This window comes from Nuphar pumila, chromosome 1 (genome assembly GCF_984573655.1).
Source record: "Nuphar pumila chromosome 1, dmNupPumi1.hap1.1, whole genome shotgun sequence".
Lineage (NCBI taxonomy): Eukaryota > Viridiplantae > Streptophyta > Magnoliopsida > Nymphaeales > Nymphaeaceae > Nuphar > Nuphar pumila.
In genome coordinates, this window is record NC_143249.1 from 25335365 (window position 1) to 25354563 (window position 19199).

Genomic DNA, 19199 nt, shown 5'->3' on the forward strand with positions numbered 1-19199 from the left:
TTCAGCCTAAGCGTTAGTTCTTGTGAGGACGGTGACCAGCCCACTAAATCATTTGTCTTTTTGTACATTATTTGCACGCAAGCTGGCCACGTATTCATCCGTCCGCCTGCCTGCTCCGGGTCGGCTTCTCTTATTGATGCTTCCGTGTTTAAATTACCGATGGCATCACTCCACCAATAATTCGTACAATCAAACAAAAGCGTGTTATTGGATGGCTAGAATTTCAAATGGCATTTGTAACTAGATCTGCTACTGTTACCCATTTATTCCTCATTTCACTTCTTCAGTAGATCTGGATAGTCTGCTTCTGCCATTTGTGAGGGCAAGGTTTCAAAGAAGATGACAGATTGCTAGTGTTTTACTCTGTTGGTGAGTGTGGAAAGTAACATTTTGCTGCTACTTGGTCATTTCAAAGTGTCTAGAGAGAGAGGAATGGTGTATTATTCTGTGAAGAAGTTTGTAACTTTCTTCCATTGATATTCATTTTTCAGAGTTGATGAGAATGTCTGTTTTCTTTTTTCCTTTTGTTTTTGTTGGGTATATTAGGTGATCAGAGGATTTAAAAAGAAATTGCTGGTTAACTGGGATGCCAATGGAGGTGGTATCTAAATATCATTGTTTTGTTGATGGACTTGGCATGGGTTCCGTTTCCGGCGTTTGGGGTATATTGGTCATCTTGATCTTGCCATTTCTGAGTTTCAGGGTGATAATTATCATGTGAAAGTGCTTTGCTCTCCAGAGAAAAAAAGTTAAAATTCGTGGAATTGCTTTAAGAGTGAATCTGCAAATGCTTACATACTTGTCTCTTTTTTCTTCTGCAGGATCTGCTCTTTGAGAGAGAGAGGGGGGGGGGGGGGGGCGGGTTGCTGCCTCCAATAGAAAATCTTGGTGATTGCCAGACTTTTTCAGTGTATTGAGGTAGAGAAAAGGATTGAAGAACCACGGAGATGGATAAGGACACAAATGATATAGAGAATCATGGGTTGGAAGAATCGAAGAATATGGAGAGATGGGGGTCTGGGTTCTCTGACAGGGGTGGTCTGAGAGAGCCTTTGATTGTGCACAGGAGGAACGCAACGTCACAGGTAGCCATTGTGGGAGCCAACGTCTGCCCTGTGGAGAGTTTGGATTACGAGTAAGTTAAACAAAAGCTCTCTATATTCTTGAATTAAAAAAAACTCTTGTAAAGCCTTTACCAATCTTGTGGGCGGGGGGGGGGGGGTGATGAAATTTTATTTTCTCAAACATTTTCATTGTAGCATCTTTGACCTTCTGACAAAAAAATGTAAGATTATCCTTTTACCACATCGCTAGTTTTCTTGAACTTCTTTATCTCTCTTAGATTTAGTGCAGTCATGGATATGTCGACCATTTTTTCATATCTGAAGTTTTCCCGGTGATATAAGCAGTTTTTGTTTTCAGTAGATACTTAAGTTGGATACAGAACTTAAGATTGTATATGGTCGTCCCTTTTATTGCCGTTTGAATCATCCGAGATTCTGTAGTTTATCTTTCAAAATAGGTGTATAATCATCTGAACCAAAAACAAGAAAATAAGGAATAGGAGACAACAATTTACGTGGTTCGGTTCGTCAAACCTACATCCACGATAAAACACCCTCTCTCTCATCCATTATTCAGTGAAGGAGAATATTTATGTATACATTGAGTCTCATTTGCTGGCATAGATTTAGGCCAGCCAGCACGTCTGATCGTATCTTTATTCTGTTTAAGATTACAATCAGAATCAGATCTAATCTCCTTGAATGGCGCCTTAGAAGACTTTCCTTCTGATGGTCACTATGCAGAAATAGACTTCCATGCTGGGACTCTATTAATTAGCATTAGACGTTGGATCTGGATTATAGTTTATAGATCCGTTCATACTCCCCCGAAACCAAATGGGTAGAGATGCCATGAGCTTGTCTCTAAATTGCAAAAACGGGTAGAGATGCCATGAGTTTGTCTCTAAATTGCAAAAACTGTGGCTGTGGAATACCTTTGGTGAAGACATCTACTAACTGTTCCTTAGTATGCAGGTAGCAAAGCTGAAAATCTCCTTGAACAACTCTTTATCTAATAAAATGATAATCAATCTCAATGTAACACGTTCGAGCATTGAAAATAGGATTTGAAGCCATGTAAATTGCACTAATGTTATCACAATAGATACGTGTTGGATCTCCCAAAAGAATACCAAGATTCTTCATTAAGTACCAAATCCAAATTAATTCTGCAGCAGTGGTGGCCAAAGACTTGTATTCAGCTTCAACACTAGACCATGCAACAATTGGTTGCTTTTTTGCTGTCCATGAAAGCAAGTTGGAACCATAATAGATACAGTATCCCGTAGTGGAGCGTCTGTTGTCAGGACACCCAACCCAATCAGCATCACAAAAAGCAATAAGTTTTTCTGTTGGAGCTGGACAAATTTGTATGCCGAGATTTAAAGGCCCCTTGATATAACGTAAAATACGTTTAGCAGTCATCAAGTGTGTGGTGGAGGGAGCATGCATGAACTGACAGACTTGATTTACGGCATAGGTAATATCAGGTCATGTAAGAGTTAAATATTTCAGTGAACCAACCAAACACCTATACTCAACAGGGTCTTGAAGAGGAGTGCCATCATGAAGAGACATCTTTCCTAGAGAGGCAACAGGTGTGGAGACAGGTTTGGATCCTTCCATTCAAAACTGTTTTAGAATATCCAAGGCATGTTTCTGCAGAGTTAAAATGAGACCTGAACTGGTCCACAGAACCTCCAAACCCAAAAAATAGTGCAATGGTCCTAAATCCTTTATTTCAAACTGTGCATTTAGCTTGGAAATGAATTCTTGAATGTGTGAGTTATTATCCCTTGCTAGGATAATGTCATCAAAATACAATAATAAAATCATGTGAGAAAGAGGACCATCATAATTGACTACATTGAAAACCGATGGTTAAAAGAAATGAGCTAAAACACTGAAACCATTGGCGAGGGGCTTGTTTAAGCCCATAGATAACTTTATGTAGCTTACAGACATGAGTAGGAAATTCTGTATGTTGGAAACTTGGTGGTTGCATCATACACACCTCTTTATCAAGATGCCCATGGAGAAAGACATTCTTTACATCTAATTAGGAATGGCACTGGATCGGGGCAGGTGCGGGGGACAAACTCTCCACCCCCGTCTTGTCTCGAAATTTTGCTCTCCATCCCCGCACGGGTTTTGATTTTCACCTTCATACCCAGTCCATTCCCCATTTCATGTCCTCCATCCCCACCCCAAATAGGGTGGGTTTGGACGGATCTCTGTTTTCTCCTGGTCCACTGCCATCCCGCCAGTAGGTTAGACTTGTTAGTGGAAGGAGATGAAGGAGAGAGGAGAGAAAGGGGGTCATGGAACTTAGGGTTAGCCAAACTAAGAATCAAGCAAATTGTAGTGGGATGGACTATGGTACTAAAGGTTTCATCAAAATCAATACCAGTCTGCTGAGTAAAGCCACGGGCCACCAGCCGAGCCTTGTACCTTTCAGGAGAACCATCTGCCCTTTGCTTAATTTTAAATACCCATTTACAATCAACTACATTTTTGGCTTGGGCAGCAGGAACAAGAGACCAAGATTTGTTTTAGAGTAAGGCATGAAATTCATCATTCAGTTCTCATCCTTGACAGCTTGCAAGTATGTGCGAGATTTAGGTGGAAGAGTAGAAATGGATGTGGTTAGAACTTAGAAGGCACATATGTAAGGGATGCTGAGTGGAGATTTTTTTTTTGGACGTCAAGTGCAGTCCATGGATCCGGTCACCATGTGATGGATACAAACAACTTGTTGAGTGTCGGTGTGTGAGGATGGTGCTAACTCAGGTGGAGAGGTTACATGTTCAACAATGGGGTCTGTAGGGATAGGAGAGCTTAAAGGCTGGTGAGCTGAAGGCTCAGGTGTGGTGGGAATTAAAGACACCGGCCTTGAGTTTGATTGTGGTATGTCTGGCTAAATAGGAGCTGGGGATGGTGGAGAAGATATAATGTTAGGCAAAACAACCGCTGGTGGTAATGGACAAGCTGAAAGTGCTGTCATAGTAACAACATAAGGAAAAACCTGCTTGTCAAAAACTACATGACTAGATATATAAAGACGGCCAGTAGATAAATTCAAGCACTGATAACCTTTATGATTAAGGCTGTACCCCAAAAACACACTGCAAACAGTTTTCCAATAAAATTTATTTTCTCTATCGGGTCCCAAGAATAGAAAGCAGAGAGCCAAAAGTGCGAAGAAGACTGTAGTAACGCTGTTTATGATATAGTTTCTCGTAAGGACTCTTATAAGACAACACACTTGACGGCAATCTATTTATGAGAAACATAGCTGTGAGAAGCACTTCAACCCACATGCATTGAGGAACTGAAGCATGGGCCATTAAGGCCATTCCCATCTCAACAGGGTGCCTATGCTTTTGTTCCACTAAACCATTATGCTCTTGTGTGTGTGGACACGAAAAGCGGTGATGAATGTCATGCTCTTAGAAATAGGATTCAAAAAAATTTCTCGTAAACTTACCACTAGCAACCATTTGATTTTCAAAGAAAACTGATTTCCCACAAGAGCTTTAAACTTTTTAAAACAGTCAAAAGACATCTGATTTCTTTCTTAAAGGATAAATCCATCCAAACTGAATAAATTCATCTATGAAAACAGTATATAATATCTATATCCAGCATCAGGCAATCAGGGTAAGGCCCCCATGTATCACTGTGAATCAACATTAGAGGCATAGAAGCGTCATGAACAGCGTGCTCAAATGGCAACTTATGGATTTTAGCCTTTTGACAACTTTCACAAAGTCCCATCAGCTTTTTTGTCCCAATAAAAATAGATTTATTCTTTCTGAAAAACATTAAAAAATGATTCATCTGGATGACCCAATAGGTTATGCCATATTGAAACTGGAGCTCAATATCTAAGAAAGGCTTGAGGACTGCTATCAACTGCACCAACTTGAATTGGATAGAGATTTTCTTTACTCTCTCATCCATTTTTTAGTGAAGGAGAATATTTATCTATACAATGAGTCTCATTTGCTGGCCTAAATTTAGGCCAGCCAGCTTGTCTGGTCATATCTTCATTCTGTTTAAGATGACAGTCAGAATCAGATCTAATCTCCTTGAACGGTGCCTTAGAAGACTTTCCTTTTTGCTGGTCACTATGCAGAAACAGACTTCCATGCTGGGACTCTTTTAATTTGGAGAGTTAGCAGACTTGATAATCACAATTTCCTTCTTGTTATCCTTGCTTGCATTAGGATTAGATGTTGGATCTGGATTAGAATTTATAGATCAGTTCATATCATAGACCCTTTGTTTCATTTCAATGGTTATCACTCTTAAAACTTAACTGCATATTCATGAAATCAAATTGGTTTGTGAAACATGGTCCATTATTTTGTTCAGCTATTTGCTTTATTGAAAAGATAATGGTTTCCTTTCGACTTCCTCATTTCCTTTCAAAAATTGCTTGACAGCCAAAGACCTGAAGAAGCATTCTCTGCTAAGAAATCTAATTCCTGTACCTTGCTCCAATTTTGGAACTGTGTTAAAAGAAGCAAAATGATATTTTCATCTGACATTCATGTAATATCTTCCTAGGCAACCTTCAATTTATCTTTTCAAGAAAGAAAATGAAGATGTGTTTCTACCATTTACCCTTTCTCATGATTAGTTTGTTGTTACTTGTTACTATAAACAGAGCTAGATATACAGCAAATACATGTAAATTGCCATCATCTTTATTCTTAATACATACAGGATTGTGGAAAATGATGTATTCAAGGAAGACTGGAGGTCAAGAAAGAAGCTGCAGATATTTCAGTATGTCATTCTCAAGTGGACACTAGCTCTTCTCATAGGCTTGGGTACTGGGCTTGTTGGTTTCTTCAATAATCTAGCAGTTGAAAACATTGCAGGGTTTAAACTACTGATGATTAGCAATCTCATGCTTGAGAAAAGGTAATATTTTGTTGGTCCTCTGATTTAGTTACTCTGCCTTGAAATATATTGCATGTTCACCTTGTAAGTCATCAGAAGCACAGGTGGTCAATCATATATGCACAAGTTTGAAACTTTAAACTTTATGATGGACTTTGAGGAGTCACAGCTCTGTTTTACCAAGACTCTCCCAATAATTGGCTCAGTGACATGGAACAAAATTCCTGTAGAATTAGCCATTTCATCAGTTTGGTGGGTCTTTTGTAACAATATAACTCAACCTTGAAGGTACGATTGTAATTCTTGATTTAGACGGGTGAATTTGGGTGATGGGTGGAAAGCTCTGTAGTAGTTTTTCTCAGGAAGTCTGTGAATTAAAAGTTTTTTACTAGTTGGACCATCTTATACTTTTCATATAAGTTTTGATATATTCTGAGATACATCACTAAATTATTGTTGACCTTTATTACTTGGTCTTTTTTGGTATTTTCAAACTTTCTGTGTTTTGTTAAAGTCATTCCATCAAGACTGTTACAATTCTAGGTCTTTGTCATTTCCAAAGGGTTTTGTGACTTTTGTCATCTTAAAAATCAGTGCCCATTTTTTATAAATCTATGGCGATTTTGTTTTCTACCAGTAGCTTATATGATAGTAGGTTTAGAACATGATGTGATGGTCTTAAATATTGTTCTAGTGCAGGTATCTATCGGCTTTCTTTGCTTATGCTGGTTGCAATCTGGTTTTAGCAGCATCAGCTGCTGCTATTTGTGCATATATAGCACCAGCTGCAGCTGGTTCTGGCATTCCAGAAGTCAAGGCTTATCTAAATGGTGTAGATGCTCCTTCCATTCTTGCACCTAGCACTCTTTTTGTAAAGGTATGTGGTAAGCTGCAATCATGGTTTTGTTATGAAGCACATTTTTTTGTACATGCAGGCATATACACACTTTTACACATACATACAGGAAACTACTAGTGCTAGATTCGGATCTTCTTATATATAAAGAAGGTTGGTCCTTATCCTGAAGATTGGTGATCCAACAGTTTGGACACAGCTGGCTGCCTTGTTATTGGTTGCTTAAAAGTGTCTTTTGTGATACTTCTGCATGCCTGCATGTATCTTCATGAGAGAGCAGATGTCTAATTTAGGTCTCTGTCACTGTCACTGTTTGCAGATTGTTGGTTCCATTTGTGGAGTGTCAGCAGGTTTTGTTCTTGGGAAGGAGGGCCCCATGGTGCACACAGGTTCCTGCATTGCTTCCATACTGGGTCAGGGTGGATCACGCAAATACCATCTGACATGGACATGGCTCCGGTACTTCAAGAACGACAGAGATAGGCGTGATTTGGTTACATGTGGCTCAGCAGCTGGTGTTGCTGCAGCTTTCCGTGCCCCTGTTGGTGGTGTCCTCTTTGCCCTTGAAGAAGCAGCTTCATGGTAATGATCAGTCAGCCTGCAAGGATTGATGCTGGGTATTGACAGATTTAACAGTAAAATTTGTCTATTAGTTTTCTGCATGCAGCTTATAGATACACTTGCAAGCCAATTATTTATTGCATATATGATAGGATTGTATATAAAATTTGCCTATAGTTTAAGGGCTGTCGAATCTTCGGGCAGCTCAAACCAGCTTAGTCAGGTCCTATGTGTAGGCCAGGTAGAATCTACAGAATAAGATTGTGGAGCCTGTTGTTCAAAGACTGTCAAGGCTTGGGGCAGCTTAGACCAACTGTGTTGGGGGGCCCTAGATATGGGCCAGCTTATATCAGACTGGTAGACTTAGAACATAGAACATTCTCAATAAAATAGGCCGAGTGCACAATTGAATGATAACGATATTTGATTATCAATCTACTTGTAGGTGTAGAAATGTGCTGAAAAGACACCATAGAGTGTAATCAGGTTTTAATTGCTTCATGGGACCTGCTAAATAACAATACTTCCTCCAGATTAGGTCCATCATCAAAATGTGCATTGTATGCAGACATCCTACTATCTGTGTGTGTATGTGTATGCATGCACTTGTGTGTTTGTGGTGCTTTTCTTTTTACACAGGATTGTCATCTAAGCTGATGGACCATATCTTTGTCCCCTTAATGGAGTGAAAGCAAGCAAGAATAATTTTTAGAAAAGAATAATTGACCCAACTTTTGCGTAATATTCCAAAATGAGTTTCAGGTTTTCTTGAAAGACATTCTAAAACTGTTAAATAGAGATCTGAAGTTGATTTCTTGGTTAAGATCCATATAAAATATTTTTTTTAACCTTTAAAAGGTATACCTATTTTATTATGCAACAAGGGCAGTTTAGTAATTTTTATTATGCATAACTCAGGTTTAAGCTGAGCTGCTCCAACTGAGTTCTCTATTTGACATTACTCAGGGTTAACTCAGGCCCCTGAAACATCTTTTCAGAAAACATGGGACTCTTTGGAATATCAGGCAAAAGGTGGGATTCTAAATGGAATTTTCCTTTTCAAAGTCTCATTTGATGACTGATGGCTGCTGCAAGCGGTGGCATGTATGAGACTGTTCACCTTTTTAGTTGAAGCTGCCTGAGTCTATGGGTTGTAGCAATCTGCAGAGCCTAATTCTTTGCCTAGTTGAGCTGTCATCAAATAAGAAATCTTGGGCGTTGGGGCAAAAAATAATGTCTCCCTATTTCAGGTGGAGGAGTGCACTTCTTTGGAGAACTTTCTTCACCACAGCAGTTGTGGCAGTTGTGCTTCGCGGATTCAGAGAATATTGTCGTAGTGGAAATTGTGGCCTGTTTGGGAAGGGAGGATTGATAATGTTTGATGTGAGCACGGCTGAGGTGAGGTATAGCATGGCCGACTTATTACCCATTGTAATCCTCGGGATAATTGGCGGTTTTCTTGGTAGCTTCTACAATCATCTTTTGGACAAGATTCTCCGTGTTTACAGTATCATCAATGAGTTAGTACTTCTCTCTCCCACCTAATATGCAGTTATTTGTTGTTTTTATGACAGCCTCCAATTATTTTTTAGTTTTCTTTTCAGTCTTCTTAAGAATTTGAGAATTCAATTTGAATAGCTTTGGCCCCAAAGGAGTTTGGCGTAGTGGGGGCCTAGGCCACTAGGCAGACAGTTTAGGTTCAAATCCCATTAGCATCAACCCTTGCGCAAGCTGAAGCTGTAATGAAACCAAATGTGCACAAGTACAATGCCTAAAGGGCTACAAAGAGTGTACAAACATAAAATCCTTTAATGGGCTAAATACAATATGCCACAATGCTTAATACAATCCACTCACAAGAGTAAGAGAGCGAGAACACAAAATATAAAAAATAGATTATATTAAAAATGCTTGAGACAAGCATAATTCTAGAGGAGGGAGAGATCCCTTTTATATATAAGGAGGCTCAATAGATTCATTGGAATGCTCCCAATGGCTAGAAATAGAGTTGGGAGCTCCCAATAGCTCTATTTGGTCTTTTGACCAAATAGCCCCTATGAAAAGGGAAAAAAAGAATATAAAAATAAAATAAAAGACATGTGCCCCTAATGGGAACAACCTATTATAGTGACTGAAATGATGAAAATACCCCTAATGGGTATAACCTATTACGATAATGTACAAACAATATAAAATGTATATATACATATAAATATTTATAATGTATATACATTTATATATATATATATCTATATATATATACTTTAACAACCCCCTCAAACTGACAATGAAATCATCGAAAGTTTGCCTAGAAGGAATGAAAAATGAGAAAACAACACTTTGATGAAGAAATCCACAAATTGATATTCTGACCTAACATACAGAAGTTCAATAGTGTCCATAAATTCGTCATGAACGCAATAGTATTCCATCTCTATGTGCTTTATCCGTTCATGGAAGGTGTGATTGCTAGCAATATAGATCTCGCTCTTGTTGTCGCAACACATCTTTGAAAGAGTGAAGACGATGACTCATATGCTTTTAAGCAAACTCCTTAACCAAACAAAAAATATAATAACATGTAGTAGAAATACGATCATTGTGGTTTCCACCCCAATAAGAGTCAGTATAAGCAACTAAACTAGGAGATAAGAGGATAAGAAAAGCCCTTTTGTCACTGTCTCCTTCAGATATATGACAATAAACATTATTGCCGCCATGTGAAAAGTAGTAGGTGCATGTTGAAATTGGCTTGCACTGTGAACCACACGTGTTATATCTGGCCTGTTAATAGATAAATATGTAAAAGTCCAAATCAACTGTAGGATCTTGTAAAGGAGTTCCATTATTAACCCTCATCTTTGGCGAAGTATCCATCTTTTCGTCAGCTAGTCAAGATTTAATAATTATATCTTATGTAAGTTTCATTTGAGAGAACACATACTCTCGAGGGGAATATGCAACTTCAATACCTAAAAAATACCTCAGAAATTCAAGGCCAGACATATCAAGCCACCTCATTAGAAACAAGAAAATGAGCATGATAACAACCCTTATCGAAAATAAGGTAATAATTCTGACAGAAAAAAGATTATTTATTATAACTGTCATGAAACCAGGCACACTAAACCTCAATGCTCAAAGTTTAGAAGAAGGTAGCTTCAGTTGGTTCTTCACAAGAGACAAATGAAAACAAACCTCATGATGCATCCGTATCAATATCACAACTTATGGAGATTCTCCAACCTCTTCTCAAAGGGCTATCTTCTTTAAATGAAGCCTCAATTAGAGCAACAGTTTCATCATTCTCCGAACCTGGTAAAACTCCTTGGCTTCTTCATTCTGGTGCTTCCTTTTATATAACCCTTAATAGTAGTTTTTATTCGAATGTCATACCAACTCAAGTGTGTCAAATATTTTTACGGCCGATAGTACATCTCTTGAAATAAAAGAAATAAAAAATTTCGAAAAGAGTTTACAAAACTCCAAAAAATTTACCATTTCAAAATTTAGATATATTCTTAAGTTAAATTTAAATCTCTTATCAGTTTCACAAATATCTGACTACAGATATAATGTCTCATTCTCTTTTGATGGTTGTTGGGTACAAGATCGTCAGTCAGGGAAGCTGATTGGGTAAGGCTATAGAGAAGGAAATCTCTATTACATGGATTTTTTGAAAATACCCAAGGATACCTTTTGTTATAATGTTCAAAAATTAGAGTTAGATTTATGGCACAAATGACTTGGCCATCCTAATGTATCCAAAATCTAACACTTTTTAAATTTGGAAAAATTTTGTAATTCTAAAATTTTTACATGTAAAGATTGCATCCTTGGTAAAATGAAGAGATTACCATTCCATGAAAGAACTTTCTTTTCCTCTACACTGCTCAAGATAATACATTCGGATGTTTGGGGGCCAACACCAGTTGTATCAAGGGTGAATATGCATACTATATGATTTTTGTTAATGATTTCTCTAGGTATACTTGGATCTGAAATGAAGTGCTAAGGAAGGGATGTGATATTTCCACGAGCCACGCAAGTGCATACACACATAAACAAGTAGCCACTAATGGGAAAATATACAATAAACCACAAAGGTGATAAACACACACAAAGTAAGAAGAAATAAATATATTTCACTCATGAAAGGCTTCAAAGAAGCTTAAGTTACAAAGGGGAAGAGGCCCTTTATTTATAGACAAAAGGAGGCTTTTGGAAGGGCTCCATAGGAATGTTGGAGCCCTTCCAATGTTCCCTTATGGTGGGCCCTTTCAATAAGAAAAAAAGAAAAAAAGAAAAAGAAAAGAAAAGAAAAGAAAAAGAAGAAAGAAAAAGAAGAAAGAAAAAGAAAAAAGTAAAAAGAAAAGGAAAATTTACATAGGTGCGTGAATGAGTAAAAAGACAGATTTACATCTAATGGGTATTACAAAAGAAATATATATATATATATATATATATATATATATATATATAAAGTACATAATTTAACAAAATCTAATTCCTCAAACATAAGTCTAAAGTCTTCTCACATTTTCAAATATTTTACGACTTGGTCAAAATAAGTTTGAAAAGGATATTTCTATTTTTAGTACTGATTCAGGGAGAGAATTTTTATCAAAGAAATTTAAAGATTATCTAAATTTGTATGCTATCACACATCAAAGATCTTGTTATCACACACCTCAACAGAATTGTTTGGCTGAACGAAAAGACATACATACTATGAAAACAACCAAAAGTTTACCAATAACAAATCAAGTGCCAAAAGAATTTTGGGCTGAAGCAGCTTTAACTGCTATGTATCTCATCAATAGGATGCCATCTTCTTTACAAAATATAACATCAGTTGAAAAACTCTTTAAATTATCTTCTGATTATGCTAGACAAAGAGTTTTTTGGGTATAAATGTTTTTTTTTACTAACATAAATGATTAACTCTTCCCTTGTGCTATTCCCTCTTATTGGGTTATGCAGATAACTAAAAAGGCTACAGATGCTTTGATCTTAAAAATAAAAAATTATATGTTTCACGTAATGTGAGCTTCTTAGAAAAAAAAGTTTTTTTAACTTTGAAAAGGCTAAGGAAGTAGATGAGTATTCATTTTATGAATGTGACCTTGATAGTGGTCTTGATTTAATAGATGAATGTGATCTTGATAATGGTCATGATGATATAATTATTGAAGAAAAAACTCATAGAAAAAAAAACCATTTATAATATTCTAGGCGTAGGGACCTTAATTAACCATGTGTACTAGAGAAATATGTTGAACAACCTGAAGTACAAGCCAGGAGGTCATCTAGGATTTTTAAACACCTAAAAATTTTCTGTCTTATGAATCTTTTCCCCCAAAATACAAGGCATTCATTATATTAATTCATTCATATGTGGAACCTTCAACCTATATTGAAGCTAAAGAACATTTTTAATGGGTAAAAGCCATGAAAATAGAGTTAGAATCTTTAAAAAAGACTAATACTTGGACCATTCAAGATGTTTCAAAAAGAAAGAAACTTATAGGTTGTAGGTGGGTATATAAAATTAAAACCAAAAGTAATGAAACTCTCGAAAGATATAAAGTCAAATTAGTTGTCAAGGGATATTCTCAAGAATATGACATAGATTACGGGGACACCTTTGCTCTAGTCACTATATTGATCATTGTTAGAGCTCTAGTAGCCTTAGCATCTATTAGAAAATAACGCATATTTCAAATGGATGCCAAAAATGTTTTTATTAATGGAAACCTAGTTGAAGAAGTTTATATGGAGGCACCACCTGATATAAATATTCCTTAGGGTAAAACTCTTCGTCTGAAAAAGGCTCTTTATGGTCTTAAACAAGCACCAAAGTCTTAGTATGATCAGTTTGATTGAGTTATGCTTGATATTGGATTTAGAACTTGTTTGACTGACACTGCATTGTTTGTTAAGATTTCTGATGCGGGTATTCTTCTTCTTCTTCTCTATGTGGATGACATAATCATCATTGGAGGAGACATATGGAGTTGAAAATATTAAAAAGCTTCTCAAAAAATATTTTGAAATAATTGATTTAAGCTTCTTAAAATACTTTTTAGGAAACAAAGTTGCTTACTTTCCTAGAAGACATTTATTATTTCAATCTAAATTTGCTTTGACATTATCTCCAGGTATGAAATCACAGATGATAAGAGAGTTGATACCCCTGAGATTGCCAACACCTAGATGCAAATTGATGATGAACTTCTTGAATTGAGAAAGTAGATCTATACATACCTAGTGTAGTCATCAATGAAAGTAACGTAATAGGAGTACCCTCCTTTAGACATGACCGGGGAAGGACCCCAAACGTCCGAATGAACTAACTCAAAAGGTCTTTTGGACACAAAAGTTCGGTTTGGAAAATGAGTAGATTTCATTTTGCCAAAAATACAATTCTTGCAAACAAAATGTTTCTCATTACAAAATTTCTTTTCAAATGGAAAGGAGTACATTTTTGAGAAACTTGGATGTCCAAGTCTTTGATGCCAAATTTCAATATTTTTATCTTGGACATGGTTACAAAAAGAGTTAGTGGGGAGTTTCAAGTTCCCATGTAATAGAGATCTCCCCTCCTATGACCTTGCCCAATCTGCTTCCCGGACCGGAGATCCTGTATAGAGCAATCCTTAGTTGAGAAGGAGATTTCACATCCATGATCACATATTTGAGCAACAGAGAGGAGATTTAAATTAAGTTTTGGTACAACTCTCACGTTTGGCGCAAAGAAATCTTTTGAAAAGTTTAAAGTTCCAAAACTTTTACTTGTAAAGATGTACCATCGGCAGTTGAAACATAGGAGTTTTTATAATTATTATACAAATCGGAAAGCTCATTTTCAAGTGGGGTCATATGAAAGGAAGCCCCAGAGTCAAGGATTCAAGAAGACATACCTGGAGGAGAAGAAGAAGCTATGGCGGCACCCGAGATTGATGGTATCTTGAGTAGAGTTTGTAGTGCTTCCGATAGTTGAGCAAGAGAAAAAGATTCCTTCCTTTTGATGGTTTCCTCTTTCTTTTGAGTAGCTTCTTCAACGGAAGCAACCTTATTTTTAGGTGCTTCATTCAACTTAGGGCAATTAGGTCTTATATGACCCGACTCTTGACAATGATGGCAAATGACTTTTCTATAGTTGCCATTATAATTATTTTGCCTTCCAAAATGTGGAGGTTTGTAAGCTTTCATGTGGTTGCCGGGTTTTGATACGGCCAAGACATCATCTCCTCCTTTAATCATGCCAAGACGAGTTTCTTCTTGGCATATTTCGGCTATGGCATCTTCCAAGGGAAGAGACTTAGATCTATGTAGGAGGGAAGATCTAACTTGTTCATATTCGGGCCTAAGCTCATGTAAAAATTGGAAAAAGTGCTCTTTTTCCATTTGTTCTCTCCTTAATTCCACATCCACACTAGAAACCCATTTTGGTTTTAGTAAAGATAATTCATCCCATAGGGGACCAAGAGTGCTAAAGTAATCCCTTACACTCATTTCTCCTTGCTTGATAGTCCGGATTTTTTCTTGAAGAAAAAATTGACGAGCAAGGTCTTTTTGAGTAAACATACCTTTCATAAAGAACCATGCTTCATTAGCCATCCGAAACTTGGCAATGTTGGCGCAAATCTTGAGCTCCACATTGTTCATGAACCAAGCAAGAATCTTGGCATGCTTACTTTCCCAATCTTCTACTTTAGATTGGTGATCTTCAATGGCCTTCATGCGGGCATTTCCTTCAAGAGCTTTTTCTTGATCACCATCCATCTTAGTTAGTTTGAGTTGTGGTTCCGGAATGGTGCCCATAACGTATCCCCAAAGTTTTTTACCTTTGAGGTTGTTCTCCATGGCGGCGGCCCACATCATGTAGTTGGAGCCATTGAGCTTGAAGGAGAGATCAATCTTTTGTTCTCCTTCCATTTTAATCAGTCACAAGAGGATAAATGAAGAGAGATACAACAAGAAAAAAATATAGCTACACAACTAGCTATATTAAGAAGAAGAGCATACACAAGGCTCTGATACCATGTAATGAAATATGCGGAAAATCAAAGAGTGCATTAAGCACTTACAACATCCACTAATGAACAAACAAAAGGACTAACACCCAAACCCACAAGAGACAACACAACATAAAAATATAAATGTCTCTTATTGAAAAGAGAGAGAGCTCTCAAGAGTAAAAAATACAAGAGGGGTTCACCCCTATTTATACACAAAAAAGGAGAGGAGGAGTGGCCTTAAAAGAAGAGCCACCTAGGGTCTCCCATGGAGTCGTTGGGAGCCCCCAACGGTCACAAATGTGACCGTTGGGGGCCCCATCGACTCTATGGTGGGGCCCCTTTTAGGTGGGCAAAAATATAAAAAATAAAAAGTAAAAAAAGAAAAAAGAAAAAAGAAAAAAGAATTTACAAAAAATAAAGAAAAGAAACAAGTACCCCTATCGGGTACTTGTGAAATGACTAAAATACCCCTATCAGGTATTTTAGATAATACATATATATATATATATATGTATATAAACATATACATATATATGAATTACATATATTTTAACATAAAATACTATTATTTATTTTATAAAATTACATATAAATCCTTTATAGTTTGAAATTTCGTTGTTTATTTACCCAGGGTGGGGACGGGGTAGAGATGGAGGTCCAAAGTTTCCCCTGCCACGGGGATGGACCGGGGATGGAGGGCAATATTTTGAGACGGGGCGAGGATGGAGACCTTGTCCCCAGCACCCGCCCCGGTCCACTGCCATCCCTAAGCATCAATCTTGAATTTGGTAGCTGATTACAGCAATGCTGTATAGGTACTTCATAAAAGATGGCATCAAATTATTATCAGCATTTTGTAAGAAAACAGATGCTCGAATCAAGTTTCATGGAACAATCTGACCTTACTGTCATTTATAATGTAGAATTTTTTCTGTTGCTCTTGATAATTCCACTCATATTTATAGTGAATTGACAGAAAACCACTACAAATGATCAAACTTCTGCCTTATAATATTTTTCAGGAAAGGACCTGTATGTAAACTCCTCCTTACCTGCACTATCTCCATCATCACCTCTTGTTGCTCCTATGGCCTGCCATGGCTTTCCAAGTGTACTCCTTGCCCAACAAATCTGAAGGAGGAATGCCCAACAATCGGCCGCTCTGGTAACTTCAAGAACTTTCAATGCCCTGCTGGTGAATACAATGACCTTGCCAGTCTCTTCCTTAACACCAATGACGATGCCATACGCAACCTCTTTAGCAGTGGAACAGACACAGAGTTCTCTATCCCTACCATCCTCCTATTCTTTTATGGGGTATACTGTCTTGGCCTCATAACCTATGGTGTTGCCGTCCCCTCTGGGCTCTTCATTCCTGTCATCCTAGCTGGAGCTTCATATGGCCGCCTAGTTGGCACCCTCATTGGTAACATAACAGATCTCGATCCTGGGCTCTTTGCACTCCTTGGTGCAGTATCTTTCTTAGGTGGCACAATGAGGATGACGGTTTCTGTTTGTGTCATCCTCCTGGAGCTCACCAACAACCTCCTGATGCTCCCTCTAGTCATGCTCGTTCTTCTCATCTCTAAAACGGTTGCTGATGCTTTTAATCATGGTGTCTACGACCAGATCATTCGGATGAAGGGGTTGCCTTACTTGGAAGCCAATGCAGAGCCTTATATGAAGTACCTGGCTGCTGGAGATGTTGTTTCTGCACCATTGATCACCTTTTCTGGTGTGGAGAATGTCAGGGAGATCATGCATGCCCTCAGATTCACTGGACACAATGGTTTTCCTGTGATTGATCGCCCACCATTCTCTGAGGCACCTGAGCTTTGTGGATTGGTGCTAAGATCTCATCTGTTAGTGCTGCTGAAGGCAAAAATATTTACAAAGGAGCGGGTGGTCTCTGGAGATGAGATATTTGGAAAGATTGGAGCATTCGAGTTTGCAAAGCCAGGCTCAGGGAAGGGTTTGAAGTTGGAAGATCTGGAGATCAGTGATGAGGAAATGGAGATGTATGTAGACCTTCATCCAATAACTAACTCTTCACCCTACACTGTGGTGGAGACAATGTCACTCGCAAAGGCGGCCGTGCTTTTTCGGCAACTCGGGCTCCGGCACCTTTGTGTCATACCCAAGACTTCTGCTGTAAGTACTCAGAGCTCAAACCAGAGATAGCATATCCATACTTCAGAAGTGCAGGAAGCACAAGGGTGCATGTCTTCCTGCTCTGAGCGAACACACATGCAAGTCATGCACACATGGACACAGATGCATGCTGGCATGCATATGCAAAATATGCTTATAAGTACTTTGTGTAGCTTAGTTTTTAGCTATGATATATCACTGCATCCCTCTCCACAGGAGATGCCATTGATCATGGTCTGATCTTGCAATTTGCTGAACATTTCAAAATATCAGGGATGCAGTTTGTATTGGCAAATGATATGAAATCATAAGGCTTGAACTAGCAACATGATCAATTACATCGCCTATGCTAACTACTAAGTGACTTGGCAGAGGAAAATTGTGTCACGAACATAAAAAATGCTGTGCATTCTAGAATTCAGCCAACACTGAGCCAGATCCATTGTGGTGATCCTTGCTTTATTATTTGATGATAACATCTTATTGATAACAATCCCATTGTTCGCAGAGGCCTCCAGTTGTTGGAATCTTGACGCGCCATGACTTCATGCCGGATTATGTTCTTGGGCTCTATCCACACTTAAAACACAAAATAAGCTGGCGTGCTAAGAAAAGTACATTTGTGTTGTAAAATGAATCGACATTTCCAGAGCCATTCAACGAAAATGGTAATGCTATTGTGGTTACTTTGTGTTGAGAGCTTGTCAATTCTTCCTGTTGGCTTGCGAGGCACGTGCAGTTAGCCAACCTGTGCATGGTTTTGAGGTAGCTATTCGTCATTTTCCACCTCTCCTTATATAATCAAATTCATCTATTGTAATTTTTATCATCAGAATGAACGGTTGTTACTTTTTTTGAACTCATTGTTATCACCAACTAGGATAAATAAATAAATTGTCATTTGCATCTTACAACACGGTTGGCATTTAACACAGAAAATCAGTTACAGCATATGGCCAATTGCTTACATGACCATTGCGATTTCTGAACATTACCCTTGTCAAGAAGAAAAGAAACATCTTCTATTTGCCTTCAGTTTACTGTTAATAGTTCAGATTCTAAGCTGCCCTGTCCAATGTAACAGGATTTGCTCAGACCTAGTTCTACTAGGCATGTGGGGTTGTTTGGGTCGTATGAAAGTCACTTGGACCTAAACCAATTTAGGTACTCCAGCAGTAAACTTGAATAACTAGACCAGACACGCGGATTGTATCAAGTTCAACCTTGACCCAATGGTGGGACCTCCTCTAACCAAATAAGGCTGACTGTCTGGTATTGAAAGCATTTTTCCACCCTACGTTTAGGTCTGAACCATATTCTAAAAATATACTCAATTGTAACTTGTGACTTATTCAATCTCAACTTGAGACTGGAATGGCTGTTGTTGACATCTATTATATATATATAGTATTGATATGTTATGCATATAGAAGTTTGTATAGAATAGCAAAATTGTCTAGACATGAAGACTTTAGCCTTTAAACTAACAACTAGGTAACATTTAATGATGTAATTAATATCAAAATATTAAAAATAAATATAATAAAAAGTCGATTCATCATATTTACAAGTCAATAAACTAGTATATCGAACACCACAATCAACTAAATTACTATCACAAGCTATCCAATT

The 19199-nt window shown here is 37.7% G+C and overlaps 1 protein-coding gene across 2 annotated transcripts; it reads left to right on the forward strand.

Moving 5' to 3' along the window:
- Positions 1-239: 239 nt before the first annotated feature.
- Positions 240-18481, forward strand: LOC149848417 (chloride channel protein CLC-c-like). 2 transcript variants are annotated; one of them, XM_089995281.1, is made up of 9 exons: positions 240-369; positions 547-662; positions 822-1135; positions 5796-5996; positions 6675-6852; positions 7151-7413; positions 8643-8912; positions 16439-17567; positions 18076-18481. In XM_089995281.1, exons 3-9 carry the CDS (start codon positions 948-950, stop codon positions 18196-18198), a joined length of 2352 nt encoding a protein of 783 aa, XP_089851407.1. In that variant the 5' UTR covers positions 240-369; positions 547-662; positions 822-947; the 3' UTR covers positions 18199-18481. The 2 variants fall into 2 exon arrangements, with proteins under 2 accessions (XP_089851407.1, XP_089851398.1); XM_089995272.1 differs by lacking the exon at positions 240-369 and having other exon boundaries at positions 388-662.
- The last annotated feature ends 718 nt before the right edge of the window (positions 18482-19199 follow it).